Raw genomic sequence first — 21,201 nt, forward strand, 5'->3', positions numbered from 1 at the left:
GCTGCCATCCACTATCAGCAGCAGTTCTCCTCGTCAATAAGAAGGTAAAGCCGGAAATATCGCGGACAAATCAAATTGGCAGCAATAGAAGCTGCACACACACAGACTCAGCAGCTGTAAAAAGTCTAATAATTACCGGTAGTTGCAACAAACCTTGCTTCAAACTCAGTACTGCCAAGTGTAATGCCAAGGTCAAATAGGCACAGTGCTTAAAACATTCTCACTCCAAGGCAGATGAAGCTTTGCAGATGCCTTCCCATTTCAGTGTTTCCTTTATGATGCTGAGATTACAAGCTTGGTCACTTGCTGTTTTTGCCTGTCTGTGTTTCTGTTTTAATATATATATATATATATTTATTTATATATTTTTTTTTTTAGCCCAACTCAACAAAAGAAAATGCATCTGCAAAGGGTGTAAAGTTATAAAAAAAACAGTAAAACCCAATACATTCCCTATGTGGTACAGGTTTGACAACACGCAGCAAGAACTGGCCAAGGCCGCATCCCAGAACAAGGAGCTGCAGCGAGAGATGGAACGACTGCAGTCAGAGGCGACACGGCTGAAGACCCAGCAGCTCAAGGCGGCAAAAGAAGGCGAGAAATACAAGGAGGAGCGGGACTCTGTGATCAACGAGTACCGTCTGATCATGAGCGAGCGTGACCAGGTGATCAAAGAGGTGGACAGGCTTCAGACAGGGCTGGAGATGGCAGAGGCAAAGCTGAAAAACACTTCCTCAGAGAGACGGGTGGCCAGTGAGGAGCTGGAGGCCCTCCGACAGGTAACGGCTGAATCAAGGGGTTCTTCTTAGTCCCATACTAAGAATTAAATTAGGTTAAACATGTTCCTTTAAGAAATGGGAGAACAGACCCGTTTAGATAATGGACTTGTTAATTCATATCTGTAAAACATGTTTTCATGATTCATTTTTACATTAGTACTTGTGTGACTTATTGCATAATATCTGTGTGACAAATGTATCAACTGTAGTTAAGCTGGTTACAGCTGCCGTCATTATTGATTTTGGCAACACCCATAGCTTTTTATTTAGGCTGGCAAAAAAGCAATCGTGTCATCATTGGTATTGAAAGGCTACAGTTCAACCTGAGTCGCCCAGCCAATAAAAAAAAAAAAACTCAAAATTGACAACACAAATTGTTGTCTACTTCTTTTAAAAGGGGAAAAGGTCTTTGTAATCCTCAGTTTTTCACCTAATAGGACGTTTGTGTTAGTAGCACCTTCAGTTCAGTGAGATGAGATAAGATAAGATTGTATTGCTACCCAAGAGGGAAATTCCATTGTCACAACTACTGGACAAGAAACAGGACAAAGAAGATGAGTATTTACTCACTTTTAATCAATCATCCACTTCTGATATGTTTTTGTGCAATATGAAGGAGCTGGCCTCAGCACTGGTGGACAGGGACCGGGCCATCTGTGAAAAGAACGAGCTGCTGGAGAAATACTGCCACGAGGTGAAGGACAAGGCCGAGGCCCAGAAAGAGCTGAGCCAGGCCTGCAAGGACATTGAGGCGGTGCGCGAAGAGAGAGACGTGGCCCGCAAGGAGAGGACAGAGGCCATCATCCAGAGGGACCAGCTGCTGCGAGAGTATTACCAGGCCAGACAGGTAGCCAGACAGATGGGAGATTTATCATTACAAATGGAGGGATTGATTTATACCCCTGACAATAATCCCTTCATCCCATCTCATAGAGTAGTAGTAAAGGGTTTTTTTCAGCAGCTGGCGGATTTCCACACATTGATTTTGTTGAGAAAGTGTACCACCCATCCCACTTCATTTCATTGTGATTGTCAGATTAATTGCAATGAAAGTCCTGAGATTCCTGCATTAGGAAATTACAGCAATTACAATGAAAAGGCTCTCTGACTTTGAAGTGCACAAGAAAACTGCACTGCATCAGAAATGGATAATTAAGCCAAACAACAGTACAGTGAAGTCTAATGGAATTAATTTAGCTATGGACTAAATTAATGCTCTCACTACACTTGGCTGTCTCCCTGCTGTACAATTAGCGAGAGAGACTTAGAGAGCATTTACTACAGACACACCAGCAGACTCCGATTCAGATAACTTTATTTCTGTCAGGTACATTAAGTCGCGACAATAAAATGATATAGGAAATTGTATTAAATAAATTGCAATTCAAGTTGATAAAATTCTGAATTAAATTTGGGGGAATGGCTCCGTTCAGGGAGTCCTCAGACCTTTCATGAGCACCATGAAATAGCAGAGAGTCAGTGGACAGCAGCAGCATTAGGGGACGCTCACACAGTTTAGGACTGGGAGAGCTGAATTATTCCCCCATATGAACAGAGCAGCAACGATGACATAGAAGCAAATGCCACGTTATACAGGACAAGGTGGAGCTGGGGAGGTGGTGGGTTGCAGAGAAGCGAGCAGCAAACTGAATCTGCTTTAGGTAGGGCGCCCTGTTTGAGCGTAGCCATTAAGCAGTGAGGGGAGTTGACCAGCTGATGCGCTGATGCACATCATCTGATGCAGCTCAGCTGGAGCAGATCAGCTGATGAGACAGTGTTGATTGCGTTAGCAGCGTCTTGACTACTTGGCCTGCCAGAACTATCGCTGACACTCAATTAGTCCCCAAGGGGGCAATTCTGTTTTACAGCCAACCAATCCATTAAGGGTTAAACTTAAAAAGTGCATTAGCACGCAATGTATATAATGTAATGTTATAAAATAATAAATTAAAATAAACAATAAATAGTACTGCAGCAGTCATACATCCCTCTGTATACAGATGCTTCTCTCTCTCCCGTAACATCCACACATTTACACATGACTCAAACATTACACACACACACACACACACACACACACACACACACACACACATTCACCTACCAGTGATGGAACAGAGCAGCGGAGTGCAAGAACCAGTTTTGTTATAGTTATGTGTTTTCATTAAACAGTCTTGTATGTTGTTCATTTAACAGTCTTATAGCAGAGGGAATGAATGAGTTGGCATAGCGGTTAGTTTTCTGTATTGGCACATAGTACTGCCGAATCCATTACTGAGTACATGATCTGGTTGGCACAATGTTCTGTCTGCTTTCTGGACAACTCGTGTTTTCCAGAGAGAACAGAGATCTTTTAACTGGGTACCAGTGATTTTTGAGCATACCTTAACAATATCGCTCAAGCTCTTTTTGTCTTTCACGGATAGTCCATTAAACCAACAAAGAAAATGTTAATAGGCTCTCAATGAAGGCTTGATAAAATGTGCATAGAATTCTTTTACAGACCCCAAAAGAGTTAAGCTTCCTCAGTAGGTATATTCTTTGGTTTGCTCGCTTAATAATGCTATCAGTGTTCTCACTGAATTTTAGTTGTGAGTCAAACACTGTGCCTAAGTAGTTTGGAGTATTTGAACTATTTGAACATTTTCGTTGTGTATTATACCCGGTTTTGGTTGTCACTGTGCCTTCTAAAGTCTATGATTAATTCTTTAGTTTTAAACTAAACACAAATTAGACACATTTAAATCAAGGAAGTCACACCATCTGACAAATTCCGGAAGGTCACTGTTATGATCAGGTTGGTTGCCCTGGAGGAGGGACAACAGGGCTGAGTCATCTGAAAACTTCACCAAATAGCTGTTCAGTTGTCAGTGTATAATATAAAAAGCAGGGGGGAAGAGCACGCAGCCCTGGGGAGAGCCTGTGTTTGATACAATGACAGAGGACATATTTCCATTTACATAGGCCTGCTGCCTTCTGTTTGTTAAACAAATTAAAACTAGTAATAAGATCTGCTTGGGTAAATGTCTGTCTGTCATATCTCCACTTTTAGCACATTGCCCACAGATGGCGTCAGGACCAGCAGCCTTTCCTATTTTTGTGTTTTTAAGTAGTGTTGTGACTTTTGTCTGTTGTATTTCTGTCCCTGTCTGAGGCGTTAACGTCTCTCTCAATGTGACTATACTATCTGAGAAGGACCTTTCAAACCTGCAGAAGAATTGATTTAAAAGTGTCGTCGTCTATCAATTTTATTGGTTGCCCTGTTCTGCATACAGGCTGGTTAATTCCTGCCATAGTTTAAATACCTTGCCAGGCTGCTTTTAGATCCCCACTATTATATTGATTTTCAATTTTATTCTTATACTGGATTTTTGCTTTCCTTATTTCATTTTTGACTTCTCTTGAGACAGCTTTTTGCTCTACCAGGTCCCCTAAATAGAATGTCTTTTGAATGTTACTGAATGTTAATGTTGAATGTTACCCAAGGCTTGTTATTAGGATAAATGACCACCTTTTTAGATGGAATAACCATATCAACACAAGATTTGACATAGGCAGACATTGTTTCCGTAAGTTCAATAATGTCAAGTGTGTCGTAAAAACAATTCCAATCCGTACGTTCCAGACACCCCTGTAGAGAGGAAATACTGTCTTCTGTCCAGAGTTTTCTCCTCACGCTCAAGGCGTCTGAAAGTGGACTTGTACACAGGCATCAGATATATACTATTGTGGTAGGAGGCTCTAAGTGAGACGTACACTTTTTATGTTATATCTGACCCTATTCAAACCACACTAACCGATCCAATCAATGACACCTCAAACTACCCTCATCATGGACGGAAGTTGCTTTTTAGCTTTGTATATGATTGGCCCCTGTGATGAGTTACTGGATGATGTTACATTGCTTTGCAGCAAAAGTTGAGCCAGGTTCAACTTTTTGCCAGAAAACTGTTTTTTTTTTTTTTGTGCCGGAGCCTGTACATCAGAACCCCTGCTGAGCCAGTGCTGTGGTCTCAGAAATGAATTAAGTGACTGCCTTTTCTTTTATACACTGCTAATGTCGGGATGAACACAGACTCAAGTGTCTCATACATGTGTTGGAGCAAAAATATTTCTTGCAGGAAAAATGGATGAAGTTGCACTAACTGTAAAATGATCAAATAAAGTCTTTTTTTTTTTTAAAGTGAGTCTACCATAACATCAAGCTCAATATTAGATTAAAAGCACCTTGCTGCTCACACCCTTTGTACAGCCCTACGTTCACACTCGTCATTTTACATTTCCTTCAATGCCTCCAGAAACAAGACTCTGCCACTCTGGACATGGAACGAGCCAACAAGGAGATCGAGATGCTTAGGAAGCAGTACGAGGCCATCTCTCAGGAGCTGAAGGAGGCCGTGCAAGAGGCCGAGGTAGCCAAGTGCAGACGAGACTGGGCCTTTCAGGAGAGGGACAAGATAGTGGCAGAGAGGGAGAGCATACGGTAAGGAGTGTGTTCAAAAGATGTCTGTTGTGTTTATGTTGCATGTAAAGAGAGGCTTGGATGAAAATAGATTTGTTTACATTTTGTTTGATGCTGATTTTGTGTGAAAATGTTTACATCTGTCAGCACGCTATGTGACAACCTGAGGCGAGAGAGGGACAGAGCCGTGAGTGATCTGGCAGATGCTCTAAGGAATCTGGATGACACGAGGAAGCAGAAGAACGACGCTACGCGGGAACTCAAAGAACTAAAGTGAGTCATTCCTCCACACTTTTTTTGTTTTTGTAACTTTTTGACAGGCTCATTTTCTGCACATTTTTTAGGTTGAATGTTATTAACTAAGTTTCTAATTGTGTCGGTCTGTGCTCCTCTTGTTTTGGGGATCCAGAATGATTTCATACCAGATCTTTTGTGCCACCCAGTGGAGGACGTATGTTACTGACTGAGCAAAATTACTTTTAAAGGTGACTGTACTAATTTAAGAGATACACATTTGATGTGTCCTGCAGAGAAAAGATGGAGGACCAGCTGGAAACGGAAGCACGGTTTCGTCACCTGATGGCTCACAGTTCACATGATTCAGCCATCGACACGGACTCAATGGAGTGGGAGACGGAAGTTGTAGAATTTGAGAAGGACAGAGTAAGAACCACTGGGAATCTTGTTATCTTCCTAATGTATATTAATTCAATTAACTTTGACTGAACCACATTTTAATGTAGTATCAGACTGTAAATTAATTATGTTTTGTCTTATTCAGGACATGGATTTGAAAGCACTTGGGTTTGATATTGCTGAAGGGGTAAATGATCCTTATTTACCAGGAGATTGTGGCATATTTGTCAGTAAGGTGGATAAAGGAAGTATTGCTGAAGGAAGATTAAGGTAAATGTCTCACTGCTTTCTCAGTAATTAAAGCAAATATTGTATGCGTTGGGTATCATTTGACATTTTTCTATATTCTTTTGGTTCTGAAAAATGCAGTGTGTTTGCATAAATAAAATATTGTCTTAAGTTAAAAAAAAGTTTCCTGTTTTCAATCAAGAAATATCGGATCAAAGAAAAGAAAAAAGCCTAAGAATCTGCAAAAAGGATTCAATGCCACGTTTGATACTTGACACTTTTTGATACTTAATGCATCAGACACATTTTGGTCGTAACTCAAGAAGCATTGAGATTCAATATCCAGTCCTACATTTTATTTGTGTCCTTATTGTCTTTTGGAGAATTTGATTCATTGTACCATCGCTCTGGTTCTCTCTGTGCAGGGTAAACGATTGGTTGTTGAAAATTAATGATGTGGACCTGACCAATAAAGATAGGAAGCAGGTGATCAAAGCGGTGCTGAGCGGCGAGGGAGTGATCAATATGGTGGTTCGCAGGAGGAAGTCACTAGGAGGACGGATCATCACTCCAATCCAGATAAACCTGGCTGGACATAAAGGTCAGTTTCAAGCTCCAATTAAGAAATAAACCAAACTATTAAAATGCTGCTGTAAACAGGCAACTAATACTCAGTAGTTGTTAATCTTATTTAGTACTACAAACGGAATAATGAACAGATGATGGATAGATAAAATATGTAATCTATCTATGTTTTTTGAAAGATGGACAGTTAACATGAAATGTTATATGCTTTATGGTTGTTTTTCTGTCTTACCTCTCAGACAGTGGCATAGGTTTGGAGAGTGGAGTGTTTGTTGCCATGTTGGCTCCGGGCAGTCCAGCTGCGAGAGACTGCTCTCTTACTATTGGAGACAGACTTTTAGCTGTGAGTATGCTGTCCAAAAACTTGTTAAGTTAAATGACAAGAGATGATGCCTATTTGATGCCATGAAAAGGAAGGAACGCACTATATACCAATACTTTTGAAGTGCACACAATGCACTTATCTTCATAGTGTACTGTCTTGGTAGTTTGTATACAGGAAACCTATGTATTTTACCATTTTGTACTACCAGGTTTTCAAATGGATGTCAATCAAATTAGCAACATTCAAAAGTTTCATCTAGTGTCAAAATGGAAAAGGCTAAATGTTTCACCAAGATTTTTTTCTTCTCCACCAACTCTACAACAGCAGCACACTGCACATTTACTATGCATGTTGTCATCTTCGAGAAATATTAGTGAAAGAAACAGAATGTTCACAGACACACTTGGTGAACTTTGTAATTCCCACCCATGTATACACATGACATGTATAGTATGTTGTCTTTGAAGCCATGTCGTGACTGCTGGAATCTTTTTGATCTTGTCCACTACAGATCAATGGCATTGCACTCGATAACATGTCGCTCTCTGAATGTGAGGCTCTACTGAGGAGCTGCCGTGATTCTCTCAGCATCTCCCTCATGAAGGTGAAGTCCTCAGACCTACACACCCACACTTGTATGCTTTAATATCTTGATGTTTAAAAAATAAGTATAGTGAAATAAGTTTTTACTTGCCTCCCTTCATCACCAGTTCCTCCCACAGAGCTGTTCTGGCCAGAGTTTATTTGAAGGTTTGAGAGACTCAGAAAAGATCTCTCGGCTCCAGTCCTGCGAGATCCATGCCAGGAACTGCAGGAACTCCAAGCACAACTGCTCCACACAAACAGACATTTGTAGCTGTGACTTGGGCGGCAGAGGGGACGAAGTGTGTCAGGATACCGGTGACTCTATGGACTGCAGCAGCAGCAGTTCTCACTGCCACCTCAAGCCTTTTTCCAACAGCTCTCTTCACTCCCGTTCCCTTTCCACCTCCCACAGTCCCTCCGAGCCCCACCCCGACTTCTGCTACAGGAGGCAGGAGCTCCACCATCGCTCCTTCACCCCCGTCCTCTCCGACTGCAGCTCTGCTCAGACAGCTGTAGACAGAGTGCAGAGCTCATCGGCAAAGCCTGGTGGAGGCACATGGCCTAAAGTCATAGCGGGAGCTGCTGTTTCTGAGTGTGCCCAGCTCTCCATCTACAAAAAAGCCAAACAGAGGAAGTCCATCTTTGATGTGAATGCTTTCAGGAGACCTGATGCGTCCCCGAAACTGGACTACATGTCTCTTTCTCAGATGCCCAAGCACTCTCCACAGAGCTCAATATCTGAATCCGCTCAGACCCCTCCCACCCCACCAGCAAGGAGTGACTCGTTCAGGTTCAAACATCGCCAGCAGAACAGCTCGGCATCAGACTCCACCATCACCACCGGCACTCCCCCAGCATCCCCAGCCCAAGCTACAAGCACGCAGGACGAGGGGAAGGCAGGGAACCAGCTCTATTACACTGATGCTCCACCAGGGGAGACCAAGAGCATCTTCAAGAAACCTTCTGACACGGAGGGGATTCGACACAGAGCAGAGGAGCGGCAGAAGAGGAGGTACCGGCCAAAATCAGCACCGGCACTGCGGCGAAATGTTACTCCATTACACATCCCTGTTCCCATGCAGGTACAGTAACTGAGATACAGCCTTATCTGAACTGGCATTCTTGTTGATGTGTGTTTCTACATGTTATAGACAAAATTATGAATTGATTAAATACGAGAAAAAAAAAAAGAATCCCTCCTTGATTGCGTCTTGCAGGTACAGAGTTTCTCTAATGACGAGCACTCCCCAGAGCCGATGGACTTGTTACGCTTCTCTCCCATGCGAACCAATCGGTACAGCATGCCCTTTGCACCCCCCAGCTACAGCAGCATCACATCACGTAAGTCATCTGAACAACTTCACCTGTTCTGTTTTGCTTTTACATCCAGGAAACGCATGCTTGAATTTGTCCTTCGTTCAGGCTTCAATCGAAATGAATGGGAGACGTAGGACGGAAATGTAATTTGACCGTACCTTTGTACTTCTTATCACAGTGTCTTTGTTGATTCTGATTTGATGTTTTGATCTTGTTCCGTGTGTTCCTCCAGACCCAGCACAGCGAGGTTTAGCCCCGTGTACTGCTGTGACGGCAGTGATGAGGAACCCGGTGTACACCGCCTGGAGCCATGAGATCCAGGCCAACAACTGTCCTCCAGCTCCCAGCTCAGGCATCCACCCACATTCACACACAAGGTGTAAACATCTGCCAGTTTTTAATTTTTTTTATTTTCCAGACTCCTTCCATTTTTCTTTGTTTGTTTTCTTTCACTAATAGTTCTTTTTCACAGCAGACAGTTTTACTCATCACAGTAGGATAAGCACAGGTGTTACTAATAACATTGTGACATGCCACAATATCTTCGGTGTTCTTTGTTTAATATCATTATATATTGAATATCTCTGGGTTTTGGACTGCTGGTTGGACAAAACAAGACATTTGAGGATGCCACCTTGTGATGGGCGTGTTTTACTATTCACTGATATTGTATAGATTTGACGATGATTTTTTTTTGACTGTTTGATGCTAAAAGTACTTATTAGTATTAATTAGTTGCAGCCCTATATATATATTTTTTTTATTCAAATATATTATTATTATATTTTACATTCAAAATTATTATATTATTATTATATTAGTCATTGATTTAATAATCCTATGATGGTGCATTTTATTGAACAAAACAACGCTGCCCTAGATCTCATAAACACATGGCATGTAGCAAATTACATCTTGCTCTGGGTTGACTGATTGACCGGAGGGGGACTTACTGATGCCTTTTTCTCCACTTTTAGCCCCCAGCATCAAGGTCACCTCAGCCTCGACCTCAGCCACAAGCACACTGGGAACTTGACTGAGAAAAGCTGCAGCCAACCACCACATAGTACCAACTCCCTGCCCTCCAGTGCCAGACTGGGTAAGTATGCAGTCCTAGTTTAGGCAAATTATAACTTGTATAATATGTACTTTAAATTAACTCTTATATATTTTTGTGTTTTAAAGAGTCGGGTCACTGGAATCACAAATGTTCTCTTACTTTTAGTGGTATCTAGCCATGCAGATAGTTTTGGTTGATTACTTGTGTTTGAAGGTATCCGAAACAATGTCCGGGTTACTCTGGATAATACACAGACCTCACTGTGAACTAGGGATGACTTCTTTTTTTTTAAGGAAGTAGTAAGTAACCGGGACATTATTTTCAGCACACACCTCTACTGCACCTCTAGTGTAGTGGGATGATGGCAGAAATCCCTGAGATTCCCAGTGTAAGTATGTAAAAAATCTGGGGGTGTGGAGTTAGAAAGACGTGAGCTTACCAGACCTCTGTAGCCCTCCCTCATCTTTACTCGAGGCAAGCGGCTTGAGGCTATGTTAGCTGCTATTAGTATAACACACACAAGTTGCATTGTGGGTAATATAGGGGCCAGGTTTTGACAAGGAAGAAGAATACATGGAATAAAAAAGACAATCTCTGATTCTGATCCTTCTAGTAATTAAATTGACAACGAGATGTATCGACTTAGGAGATGACAGTGACTGATCGGCCACATCATATATTATCGTTGTAGTAATTCATCAGAGCAGTCTATCGCAATGTCGGGGAAAACAAATGACCACCTTCATTAAGCAATATCCTGGGGGAAACCCTGTATCTGCATGGCTTAATAACTACATAGGCAAGTGAGAAAATGTATTTTTTTGTTTTGTTTGTAATTTTCAGTGAACTGAGCCTTTTAATACGTTTCCTCTGTTTGTGGTCTTTAGGCTCCTCCAGTACTTTACAGTTTAGGGCAGAACGCATTAAGATCACTCCAATTCGTTATCCGCGCTCCACTGGATCTGACAGAGGTACAGTTGAGTTTGGCAGCTACATCATCTGATAAGGAGCATCACAGCAGCAAACAGCAATTCCGAATTCATACCCTTGTCCTCTGCCACTTCAGGCTCCCTCTCACATTCAGAATGTAGCAGCCTGACACCTCCAATGTCCCCTGTCAACCTGGAGACGTCGTCTTTCACTAGCAGCCAGTCGCAGAGCTCCATTTCCACCCAGCCCAGGATATCAGTCAGCCCTGCTCCAGTTGGTGACAGGCGGAAGGATGGGTAGGCCAGCCCCTCGTCCGAGTTGTTATGCTGCCATCATTCAGCCGAACACGATGTGTTTTCCACCATTTGTCTGTACTTCTGTCTGCTTCATTGTGATTAAATGCTTGTAAAGCAGTAAACACAGCAGTGAGCCTCCATCTTCATAGCATTAGAACACTGACTACCTATCTATAATTTTATTCTCATCTCTCTCCTCTCTGCTGTTCATTACAACTTGAAATCTTTCCCTTCTGCCTTGGGTGATTACTTTTCTGTCTTTCCTCTCTCCATCTCCTTCTCAGATTTGTCTCTTATAATACTTCCTCTGTCAGAATTCCATTGGCAGCAAAGCCCAAGTTCCTCTCTTTAAGAAGCTTGAGGTTTGTCCTGTGCTGCTTGTAGCACGTAAAGTATATGCACTACCTACAAGGCTGTTAGAGCAGGGATATCAAGACCTTCTGTGTACACACTGCAGATATACAATGTAGCAGCACTGGTGCTAGATTTGTTTGAACGTTCAATAGCCCTAATAAAAAGAGCTAATGGATGTGTATCCCTTAAGTAATCCTATTTACTGCGCTTGTTATTTATTCAGAATGCTGTTGAATTTTGTATGATCGCATGACTTTGTTAGTTTCTGAAATCCACTTGGCACGTCCCACACACCTCCCATATCTTTATTTTTGAGACTTGTTTAACCTGAAGGCTTGCAATGCATCTTTGCTTTAAAGAAATCGTCAGAAGCAAATCACAGTATGGAGAACTACATTGCATTGGAATGTCCAATTGCAGGCAACAGCTTCTTTGAATTTTGTATGGAATTATATTGAGTTTATCTCATTCAGAGTTGCATGTTGCATCCTACCAGCAGCCTCATGGTTTCCCACAGATGTCAGAACATTACAGTTGAGCATGTTCCCCTTTTTTGTCCCTGAAGGCCATACTTGGAGGAGCCACGCAATGTGACAGTACAGAAAGGAGCAGAACCACTGGGGATCTCCATTGTGAGTGGAGAGAACGGGGGTGTATTTGTGTCCAAAGTGACAGCAGGCAGCATCGCACACCAAGCTCGTTTAGAGTACGGCGATCAACTCCTCGAGGTACAGCAGCCACCACACTTCAACAGATATCTAGCTGTTGTTTATTAATTCTTTCTGTGTCTAATAAATCACTGTTGTTTCCAGTTTAATGGAATCAACCTTCGCAATGCCAACGAGCAGCAGGCACGGCTGGTGATCGGGCAGCAATGTGACACAGTCACTATTTTGGCTCAGTATAATCCCCATATGTTTCAGCTGGGCAACCACTCTCGTTCAGGGTAAGAAGGCGAGGGGGAAAGAACACCAATAAAAATAACTTTAAACACAGATTCATTTCGTGAATTTCAGGTCATCAAATGAACCATTCTGGCAAAAAAAAACAACCTGTCAGCACAGTACCAGTAAAAGTTGTTTCAGTATAATGTAAAAAAAGATGACTGGTTATGCTACTATGCAAACTGTTAATACATAAATACATACCGCTGTGTCCACAGCAAACAAACATATTAGGAGTACGCAACCAAACGACAACATACTTCAGTGCCAAATTAACAAAACAGATATCAAGTAACAAATGCAAACACTAAACATGGAGTAAATATTCAGTGCACAGAGTATGCCACAGCTTTTGTGTCCTTATTTCAACTCCTGTCATTTTTTACATTGACTTTATTTCCAAAACTCATACTCCTTTATTTTTAAGTAATTTTACAAAGAGTGGAAAAGATTTTGACTCCTCTCCTGTTGTCCTTAGTTCTCGTATGGAGTTCATCAGCAACCAGCCGACTCCCCGCGACAGTGGAGCCACCACCCCGGACAATCACTCCACCGTCGACACACTGAGTGAGCAGGACGAGGGCACCATGACGCCGCTGTCCAAACAGACGACTCCTGCCACCAGCCCTCAAGACTCCTTCAGGTGGGACTGAAATATATTTCTGTTCCCAACGATACTGCTATTTTTATGTTTGGTGTCTTTTCGTGTTTCATATTCTGTTTGTATTTCACTTGTGACATTTTTTTCCTGTTTGTCTTGTGATAAGTGACAATTTGTTATTACTATAGCCAACAAATAAACTTTAAAGCCATTGGTATGCATTGTGGTGGGGTTAAGGTGGAGGGGCAGGCAAATTCAAAGCTTGACTGAAAGTTTTTTTTTAGGCTTCCTGGTTCCAGCACCCGCCGGGCTGCAGAGCCTCGGCTGGTGAGGCTGAAGAGGATCCAGGTGGAGCTGGGAGTTCAGGTCTGTGGAGGAAACCTTTACGGCATCTTTGTTGAGAGTCTGGATGATGACAGCCCTGCTAAGAGTCCTGATGGCCTGCTGCCTGGAGATTTGATACTGGAGGTACCTGCAATGAAATCACTTTAATTAACTAAGAACGTCATGTGCAAAATAAAAATGACTTGGGCAGTTGGTGCCAACACATTATTAGACACAATGTGGGAATAATGACCTCTGCATGCCTTTGCACTGGTCTAGGAGTTTTCGCCTGGCTACCTACGCCACACCTTTCGAAATTTGAAACCTCACGGTCTCATTGAATGAGCCTACCCCCATGTTGATTATTTGTTTGTTTTCCTGTGCTACCACCGAGCCAATCGCTTCAAAGGTAACAAAGGAAACCGTCATAATTTAATGAGAGAGAGTACATGAAAAAAACAAATAACATGCTAAATACAAATGCTATTAAAAGTGTAAACAAAGAGAAGCTCTGCTCATCCTACTGTAGTTTCATCCACTTTGTGGGTGGCTTTCTGGCATGCGACACATAGTTTAAAGTTCAAGAACTGTTCCATTTTAGCTCCATTTGTTGCAAATAGGCGAGTAAAGTACAACCCTCTATAAATGTCTGTTTTTTGTGCATTGTTTGGCTTGCTTTTACTGGAAATGATGAGTCATTCTGTGTTGGCAGCCAAGCTCCTTTTGTCAACTGTATAATGGATGTTTCCAAACAGTACAATGGCATCAGCATGAAGAACAAAACTAAAGAAGAGGCTTACCTGGAAATGTTGAAACCAGCTGAAACAATCGCATTCAAGGTCCAGAACTGTGTGGACAACCTCTCTGCCATCAAAGAGTCCCGCGGAGATGGATTTTTCATAAGGTACTCACTATTAATTCAACCATCCAAAAATATGTTGCAGTATGAGACACATCATCATAACCTTCAGTAACATGATGAATGAATGAATGCTTTATTTCGAACATTTTAAAATAATAACAAAAAAACACAAAAACAAACAAAATATTAATTTAACATGTCCGAAAAGGAATAGGAAGAAGCAAAAGCTTATTTAATCCTACCCCCTTTTCCACTACTATATAATAGTCATCATGAATAGGTACATTTTTACATCATAAAGTATTTATATCATATTTAACACGTTCTTTACACTTTCCTATACGTATATTTACACACCTTAAGGTAAAGACATTTTTCTAATGTGTATATATTGACCAAAAAAAAATAATGTAAGTAACCAAATAAATAAATCTAATAGTCAAAACCCTTCCTCCTCCCTGTATTTTGTGAAAACCATATTTTTGTACCGTTTTTTTAAACTGGGTCATACTGTGTACTCAATCCGTTCCACAATTTCACTCCACATATAGAAATACAAAAAGTCTTTAACGTTGTACGAACACAAAGACGTTTCAAAAAGAACTCTCCCCTCAAGTTATATCCCACATCTCTATTAAAAAATATGTTTTGACCCGGGAAAGGGAAGTTTGGGGTCCCCTGCTGGAGCTGCTGCCCCCGCGACCCGACCCCGGATAAGCGGATGAAGATGGATGGATGGATGGATGTTTTGAATATTGCCAGGGATTATGTTGTTTATTTCTTTATACATTATTTGTGCTGTCTGGAAATGAACCAGATCATTGAATTTCAGTGTTTTTGATTTTAGGAATAGTGAGTTTGTATGTTCTCTGTAACCGGTATTATGAATTATTCGTATTGCTCTTTTTTTCCAATATTGATAGTGATGATAGTGTACTTTTATAAGTATTGCGCCAAACCTATGCACAGTCATTTTAGATATGGTAATACAAGTGAACAGTAAAGAATATGGAATGATTTGTGGTCCAGAATGTGTTTTATTGAGTACGGAAATGCTTCTTGAAAGTTTGTATGTTTTATGTGAGATTTCCAGCTTATTTTGTCATCTATTATTACACCAAGAAACTTATTTTCATTTACTATTTCGATGTCCACACCGTCCACCTGTATCTGTACTTGAGTACTCTTTTTACAATTACCAAATATGATTTTAGTTTTACTGAAGTTTAATGATGTGGTTTGTTTTTGTCAAACCACCTTTTTAATTTGCACATTTCTAAAGTAATAATATCCAGTTGTTCCTTTAAATTTCCCCCAGAACAAAAAAATTATTTGTGTCATCTGCGAATAGTACTAATTTTAATATTTTTGATACCTTGCAAATATCATTTATATAAAGAAGAAACTGTTTTGGACCCAATACTGACCCCTGGGGGATGCCACAAGCAATGTCCAAGCATGGCGATGAATAGTCTCCCAAATTCACATATTGTTTCCTGTCTCTTAAGTAAGCTTTCACCCAGTGCAATACTACCCCCCGATCCCAAACCTTTCCAGTTTGTTGATTATGTTATGATTTATTGTGTAAAAGGCTTTTTTAAGATCTATGAAGACTCCAGTTGCACATTGTTTGTCTATTGCATTTGTAATCTCCTCAATTTAATCAATTATTGCCAGTGATGTTGAGCAATTTGATCTGAATCCATAATGACTGTCCAAAAGTAATTTATGTTTATTTAAAAATGTATCTAATCTGTTATTGAATAGTTTTTCTAGGATTTTTGAGAATTGTGGAAGTAGAGAAACGGGCCTGTCATTTGTGAAGTGTCTGTCCCCAGTTTTATACAGTGCCACAACTTTAGCCATTTTCATTTTGTTAGGAAATTTACCAGTTCAAAATGATAGTTTACAGATGATCTTAGGCAATGTCGAAGAGGCTATGAAAGGGTTGAATCTTAAAGCACTTTTAATGTTCATAACCTTCTGTGAAATTGTCTCCCAATCTGTTATGTCCTTGTTTAGAGGTCAGAGGAATGTATTCATCATAACTGCTTCATTGTTCATTTCTTGTCAGAGCACTTTATGAAAGGGTGGCAGAGGTAGAGCAGGAACTGAGCTTTAAGAAAGATGACATCCTGTATGTTGAAGATACGCTACCAAATGGCAATTTTGGCTACTGGATGGCCTGGCAACTCAACGAGAATGCACAGAAGCTAGAAAAGGGGCAGATTCCAAGTAAATATATGTAAGTCCAGCCTATAGTTTACTCTACTTTTACACATTATCAAGCATTGTTAAAGAACAGAAGTGTGATTACAGTTGAATATGCTGATATATCTCCCTAAGGATGGACCAGGAGTTCTACAGGAGACACGGCATGGCCGATATGAAAGATGATAACAGCACTAGCAAGACTCTGTCGGCCGCTGCAAGGAGATCCTTTTTCCGCCGGAGGCTGAAGCACAAACGCAGCGGTTCCAAAGACGGGAAGGATCTGATGGCTCTGGACCACATAAGCATAGATTCTTTACCCATCACAGAAGGTGAGGTATCATCTACTGAAGCAGCTTCATCAGAAAGGCACAAGGAAAGCATCGTAATGACTTGATGAGAATAGTGGGTTCTAGAGCGACCTTTTTCACAGTGGTAGAGGAAGAAGTATTCCAGAGTGACCTTGTCACAGTAGTAGAGGAAGAAGTATTCCTACTGTCAACATTTCTAATGTTAATAAAAGGAAAGATTTATTAACAGAAAGGGAGCCTCAGTTTCCAAAATAACGGTACTCATTGTAAGGAACAGTGAAATGTGGTTTTGCTGTGGGTTGATCTTGCATCTCCAGTTTATGGCAAACATTAGATTTGCGGAAAAAGAAGTAAAGAAAAGAGAATTACATATACAGACATAAATAAATGTACTGAACGAGAGAGTCTCGAACAGGTTGTATTCATCCTCTAAAACTCTCAAGTGTCTGAACTTCATTTTTCTCATTGAGCTGAAACGTAGCTGTTTAAATGCTCCGAGGTAAATAAGGGCCAGCTGTATCTCTATGCCCTCTTGTGTATTTTGTAACCAATTGTATTACCTGCTCAGATGGTGTCAGCCTGATGTACCAGCGGGTTCAGAGGGTGGAGTGCTCTTTCCCCAGACCGGTGCTGATCTTGGGACCATTAGTGGAGGCCAGTAAGGACATGTTGGTGAAGGAGGCTCCTGCCCAGTTCTGTCGCTGTCTGCCTGGTGAGTCTGTACACACAGAATGAGTCTGTTATTTATTTATTTATTTATTTATTTATTCATGAAGGCTTTAACGTGTCTATCATTGTCATACAGATTGGAGTTTCACTAAGAGCTACTTAGTTAGAAAATTAAAGATGAAATTCATGTAACAAGTAGAGGTAACTTAATCAGTGTGAATTAAACAATTTTTCAAAATTTAATTTGTTTTGCTTCCAGAGATTATGAAGGCATCTCAGCAGGCAATAGAGCGGGGAGTTAAGGATTGTGTGTTCATCGACTACAAACGGAGGAGCGGCCATTTTGATGTGACAACTGTAGCATCAATAAAGGAGATCACCGAGAAGGTACGTAAATTCACATCACTGTGGATCAAACTGCAAACAAGATCTGTCAATATGAATCTGTGGACTAGAACATTGATAGCAATTGTGTCTTTGTTGAGTTTTATAACTGCTAAGTTTGTGCACCGCTGTCTTTGTAACATTCATTGCAATTAGGAACTAAGTCTCTCTAGATCTAAAGGACTCGTAACAGCACATCTGTGCATCAGTATTCAGATGCAATGAATTGTCTATAATTAATGAAATATGGCTGAACTGCCAATTTGATCAAAAATAAAGGATTTCTTTTAATGGTTTTTGATGATGATTTGTCCAAATTGGGAGTCAAGCAGTTGTGTGTACTATTTTGTGCTTGCCCTGAGTTTAATAAATAAAAAATGCAGCTTCAATGTCAACTTTATGTTGGATGTTAATTATATATCCAAAAACCATTGCAAAGTATGATAAACAAATATTAGTCATTTGGCATATTTTTTGCAACATGCTGCTATGAACCACCCCCCATTTCTTCTTCTTTTGCTGTCATTTTTTTCTCATAGGACTGTCACTGTTTACTTGACATTGCCCCTCATGCCATCGAGCGTCTTCACAGCGTTCACATCTACCCAATCGTCATATTCATTCGCTACAAAAATGCCAAGCAGATAAAGTGAGTAATCCCATGCCTTGAAAGATGATTGTTTCAGTTGCTTTCTTGTCTGAAGACATGTCAAGTGTATGTCAAGCATGCTTTGTGTTTTGGTGCCACTTCAACGACATGCTGAGAAAATCATTCACCCAAAGCTTTTAGTTCTGGAGGCTGTTAATGAGAATATGTTTGGAAAATGTGATTTTTAACAGACATTTAGGCCAAAAATAATGTCAAAATATGAATTATTAATGCACACATGTCCTCAACATATACTGTAGTGTCTGTAGCATCTAATTTAATTACATGTTCTTATTTTGCAGTTAACTGATTGGACATTAGGTTCATGCGTAATCAAAAATGGAACAGATACAAAGATTATTTGGCATAAATGCCGTCTTTTCCCAGTCAGGAAAATGTTTTGGTCAAGGAAAAAAATAGCTCTTATCTATGTTGATGCCAGTTCGCCTTCCAGGAAACATAATTTTTGATTACTCTTATTTAATTTGCTTTCCATCGAGACAGACACTCAGGAAATTGACATCTACAGAAGTCTTGTTGCTTTCATAATCATATTTATCCTGCAGACACAACAAAAACTAATTGATCAAGCTGATTTGATCACAGTGTCATTAGTTCAGAATCCACAGCCTGCTCTCTCCCACCACCTGCTGAGGTTTTGATAGGAGGATTTTGATATTTCAAAGATCCCTCTCCGTTTTCATTTGTAATCGCTTGGGAAGATTAAATCTGCTGAACCCTAAGCATGGTAGGAGACGTTGGGGGCAAAAAACACAAAAGACTGGTAGTTTACACACACACACACACACACACACACAATAAAGACACACTCACGGGCGCCCAGATAGCTCAGTTGGTAGAGTGGGCGCCCATATATAGAGGTTTACTCCTCGATGCAGCGGGCCCAGGTTCGACTCTGACCTGCGGCCCTTTGCTGCTGCGGTCATTCCCCCTTCTCTCTCCCCTTTCATGTCTTCAGCTCTCCTGTCAAATAAAGGCCTAAAATGCCCCCCCAATCTTTAAAATAAAGACACACTCAGGTCTGGCAGAAACAGGCTTTCTTGGCCACACGTGCACACACGTGCACAAATCTATGAAGTGGTGCAGCATGCTAACATGTTGGAGATTGATTCCTGCTAAGCTTTCGCTGTCATCAGCTGAGTGCCAGCTGTCCAGGGAGAGCTCGCAGGGCCTGTGGCTCCGCTTTGTAGTTTGGGCGGCTAAAACACTCGCCTGCCGCCGCCTCCACATACACACAAATGCACCTCCCACTGCCTGCCTTCTGTAGCGATTGACGCAAGCTCAGGCTTTTTCATGGGTTTCTTAATCCTCTGGGAGGCATCAGCAGACCAATCTGTTGGCTGCATACAGAGTGCCAGGGAGAGATGGGAGTGGGATTCCAGGTTAGTTTAGCAGCTCCCAGTGGATGAAGACTGGGGTACAAGTTGTCACTTCTTCTATGACTCTGTGTGCACATATGGAGTGAACCAGTGGGCTGGAAGGGTTTGCAGTAGAGAGATCTTATAAAGGCTCTGTAGTGGTTTAGACTTGCTGTAGGTAGCACCTATCTACAGTAGGTTGTACGGTTTGATGATATAAATTAGAGATTTTGCTATACCATATATATATATATATATATATATATATATATATATATATATATATATATATATATATATATATATATATATATATACAGTGGTGTGAAAAAGTGTTTGCCCCCTTCCTCATTTCCTGTTCCTTTGCATGTTTGTCACACTTAAGTGTTTCGAACATCAAACCAATTTAAACAAAAGTCAAGGACAACACAAGTAAACACAAAATGCAATTTGTAAATGAAGGTGTTTATTATTAAAGGAGAAAAAAAATCCAAACCATCATGGCCCTGTGTGAAAAAAGTGATTGCCCCCTTGTTAAAACATACTATAACTGTGGTTGTCCACACCTGAGTTCAATTTCTCTAGCCACACCCAGGCCTGATTATTGCCACACCTGTTCACAATCAAGGCATCACTTAAATAGGAGCTGCTTGACACAGTAAGGTCCACCAGAAGATCCTTAAAAGCTACACATCATGCCGAGACCCAAAGAAATTCAGGAACAATTGAGAAAGAAAGTAATTGAGATCTATCAGTCTGGAAAGGGTTATAAAGCCATTTCCAAAGCTTTGGGAATCCAGCGAACCACAGTGAGAGCCATTATCCACAAATGGCGAAGACATGGAACAGTGGTGAACCTTCCCAGGAGTGGCCAGCCGCCCAAAATTACCCCAAGAGCGCAGCGACGACTCATCCAAGAGGTCACAAAGACCCCACAACAACGTCCAAAGAACTGCAGGCCTCACTTGCCTCAGTTAAGGTCAGCGCTCATGCCTCCACCATCAGGAAAAGACTGGGCAAAAATGGCCTGCATGGCAGAGTTCCAAGGAGAAAACCACTGCTGAGCAAAAGAACATCAAAGCTTGTCTCAATTTCTCCAGAACACATCTTGATGATCCCCAAGACTTTTGGGACAACATTCTGTGGACCGATGAGACAAAAGTGGAACTCTTTGGAAGGTGTGTGTCCAAGTATATCTGGCGTAGAAGGAACACTGCATTTCATAAAAGAACATTATACCAACTGTAAAATATGGTGGTGGTAGTGTGATGGTCTGGGGCTGTTTTGCTGCTTCAGGACCTGGAAGACTT

General features: G+C 41.0%; 1 protein-coding gene across 2 annotated transcripts in view; it reads left to right on the forward strand.

The window, feature by feature from the left end:
• The window catches only part of LOC144535945 (disks large homolog 5-like), a 38,064-nt gene that overhangs the window by 12,185 nt on the left and 4,678 nt on the right, over positions 1-21,201 (forward strand). For both annotated transcript variants that reach the window (XM_078278754.1, XM_078278756.1), the window contains exons 6-31: positions 1-44; positions 467-779; positions 1,396-1,626; positions 5,078-5,262; positions 5,389-5,514; positions 5,772-5,904; positions 6,023-6,147; positions 6,531-6,706; positions 6,930-7,033; positions 7,527-7,619; positions 7,726-8,682; positions 8,818-8,941; positions 9,150-9,294; positions 9,895-10,016; positions 10,865-10,948; positions 11,044-11,203; positions 12,123-12,285; positions 12,370-12,503; positions 12,980-13,144; positions 13,387-13,570; positions 14,182-14,330; positions 16,363-16,533; positions 16,635-16,831; positions 17,379-17,522; positions 17,739-17,866; positions 18,403-18,512. The exon at positions 1-44 is cut by the window's left edge and continues 213 nt beyond it. In XM_078278754.1, the coding sequence (XP_078134880.1) occupies positions 1-44; positions 467-779; positions 1,396-1,626; positions 5,078-5,262; positions 5,389-5,514; positions 5,772-5,904; positions 6,023-6,147; positions 6,531-6,706; positions 6,930-7,033; positions 7,527-7,619; positions 7,726-8,682; positions 8,818-8,941; positions 9,150-9,294; positions 9,895-10,016; positions 10,865-10,948; positions 11,044-11,203; positions 12,123-12,285; positions 12,370-12,503; positions 12,980-13,144; positions 13,387-13,570; positions 14,182-14,330; positions 16,363-16,533; positions 16,635-16,831; positions 17,379-17,522; positions 17,739-17,866; positions 18,403-18,512 (4,667 nt within the window). The remainder of the gene's footprint in view (positions 45-466; positions 780-1,395; positions 1,627-5,077; positions 5,263-5,388; positions 5,515-5,771; positions 5,905-6,022; positions 6,148-6,530; positions 6,707-6,929; positions 7,034-7,526; positions 7,620-7,725; positions 8,683-8,817; positions 8,942-9,149; positions 9,295-9,894; positions 10,017-10,864; positions 10,949-11,043; positions 11,204-12,122; positions 12,286-12,369; positions 12,504-12,979; positions 13,145-13,386; positions 13,571-14,181; positions 14,331-16,362; positions 16,534-16,634; positions 16,832-17,378; positions 17,523-17,738; positions 17,867-18,402; positions 18,513-21,201) is intronic.

This window comes from Sander vitreus, chromosome 21 (assembly GCF_031162955.1).
Source record: "Sander vitreus isolate 19-12246 chromosome 21, sanVit1, whole genome shotgun sequence".
Classification (NCBI taxonomy): Eukaryota; Metazoa; Chordata; class Actinopteri; order Perciformes; family Percidae; genus Sander; species Sander vitreus.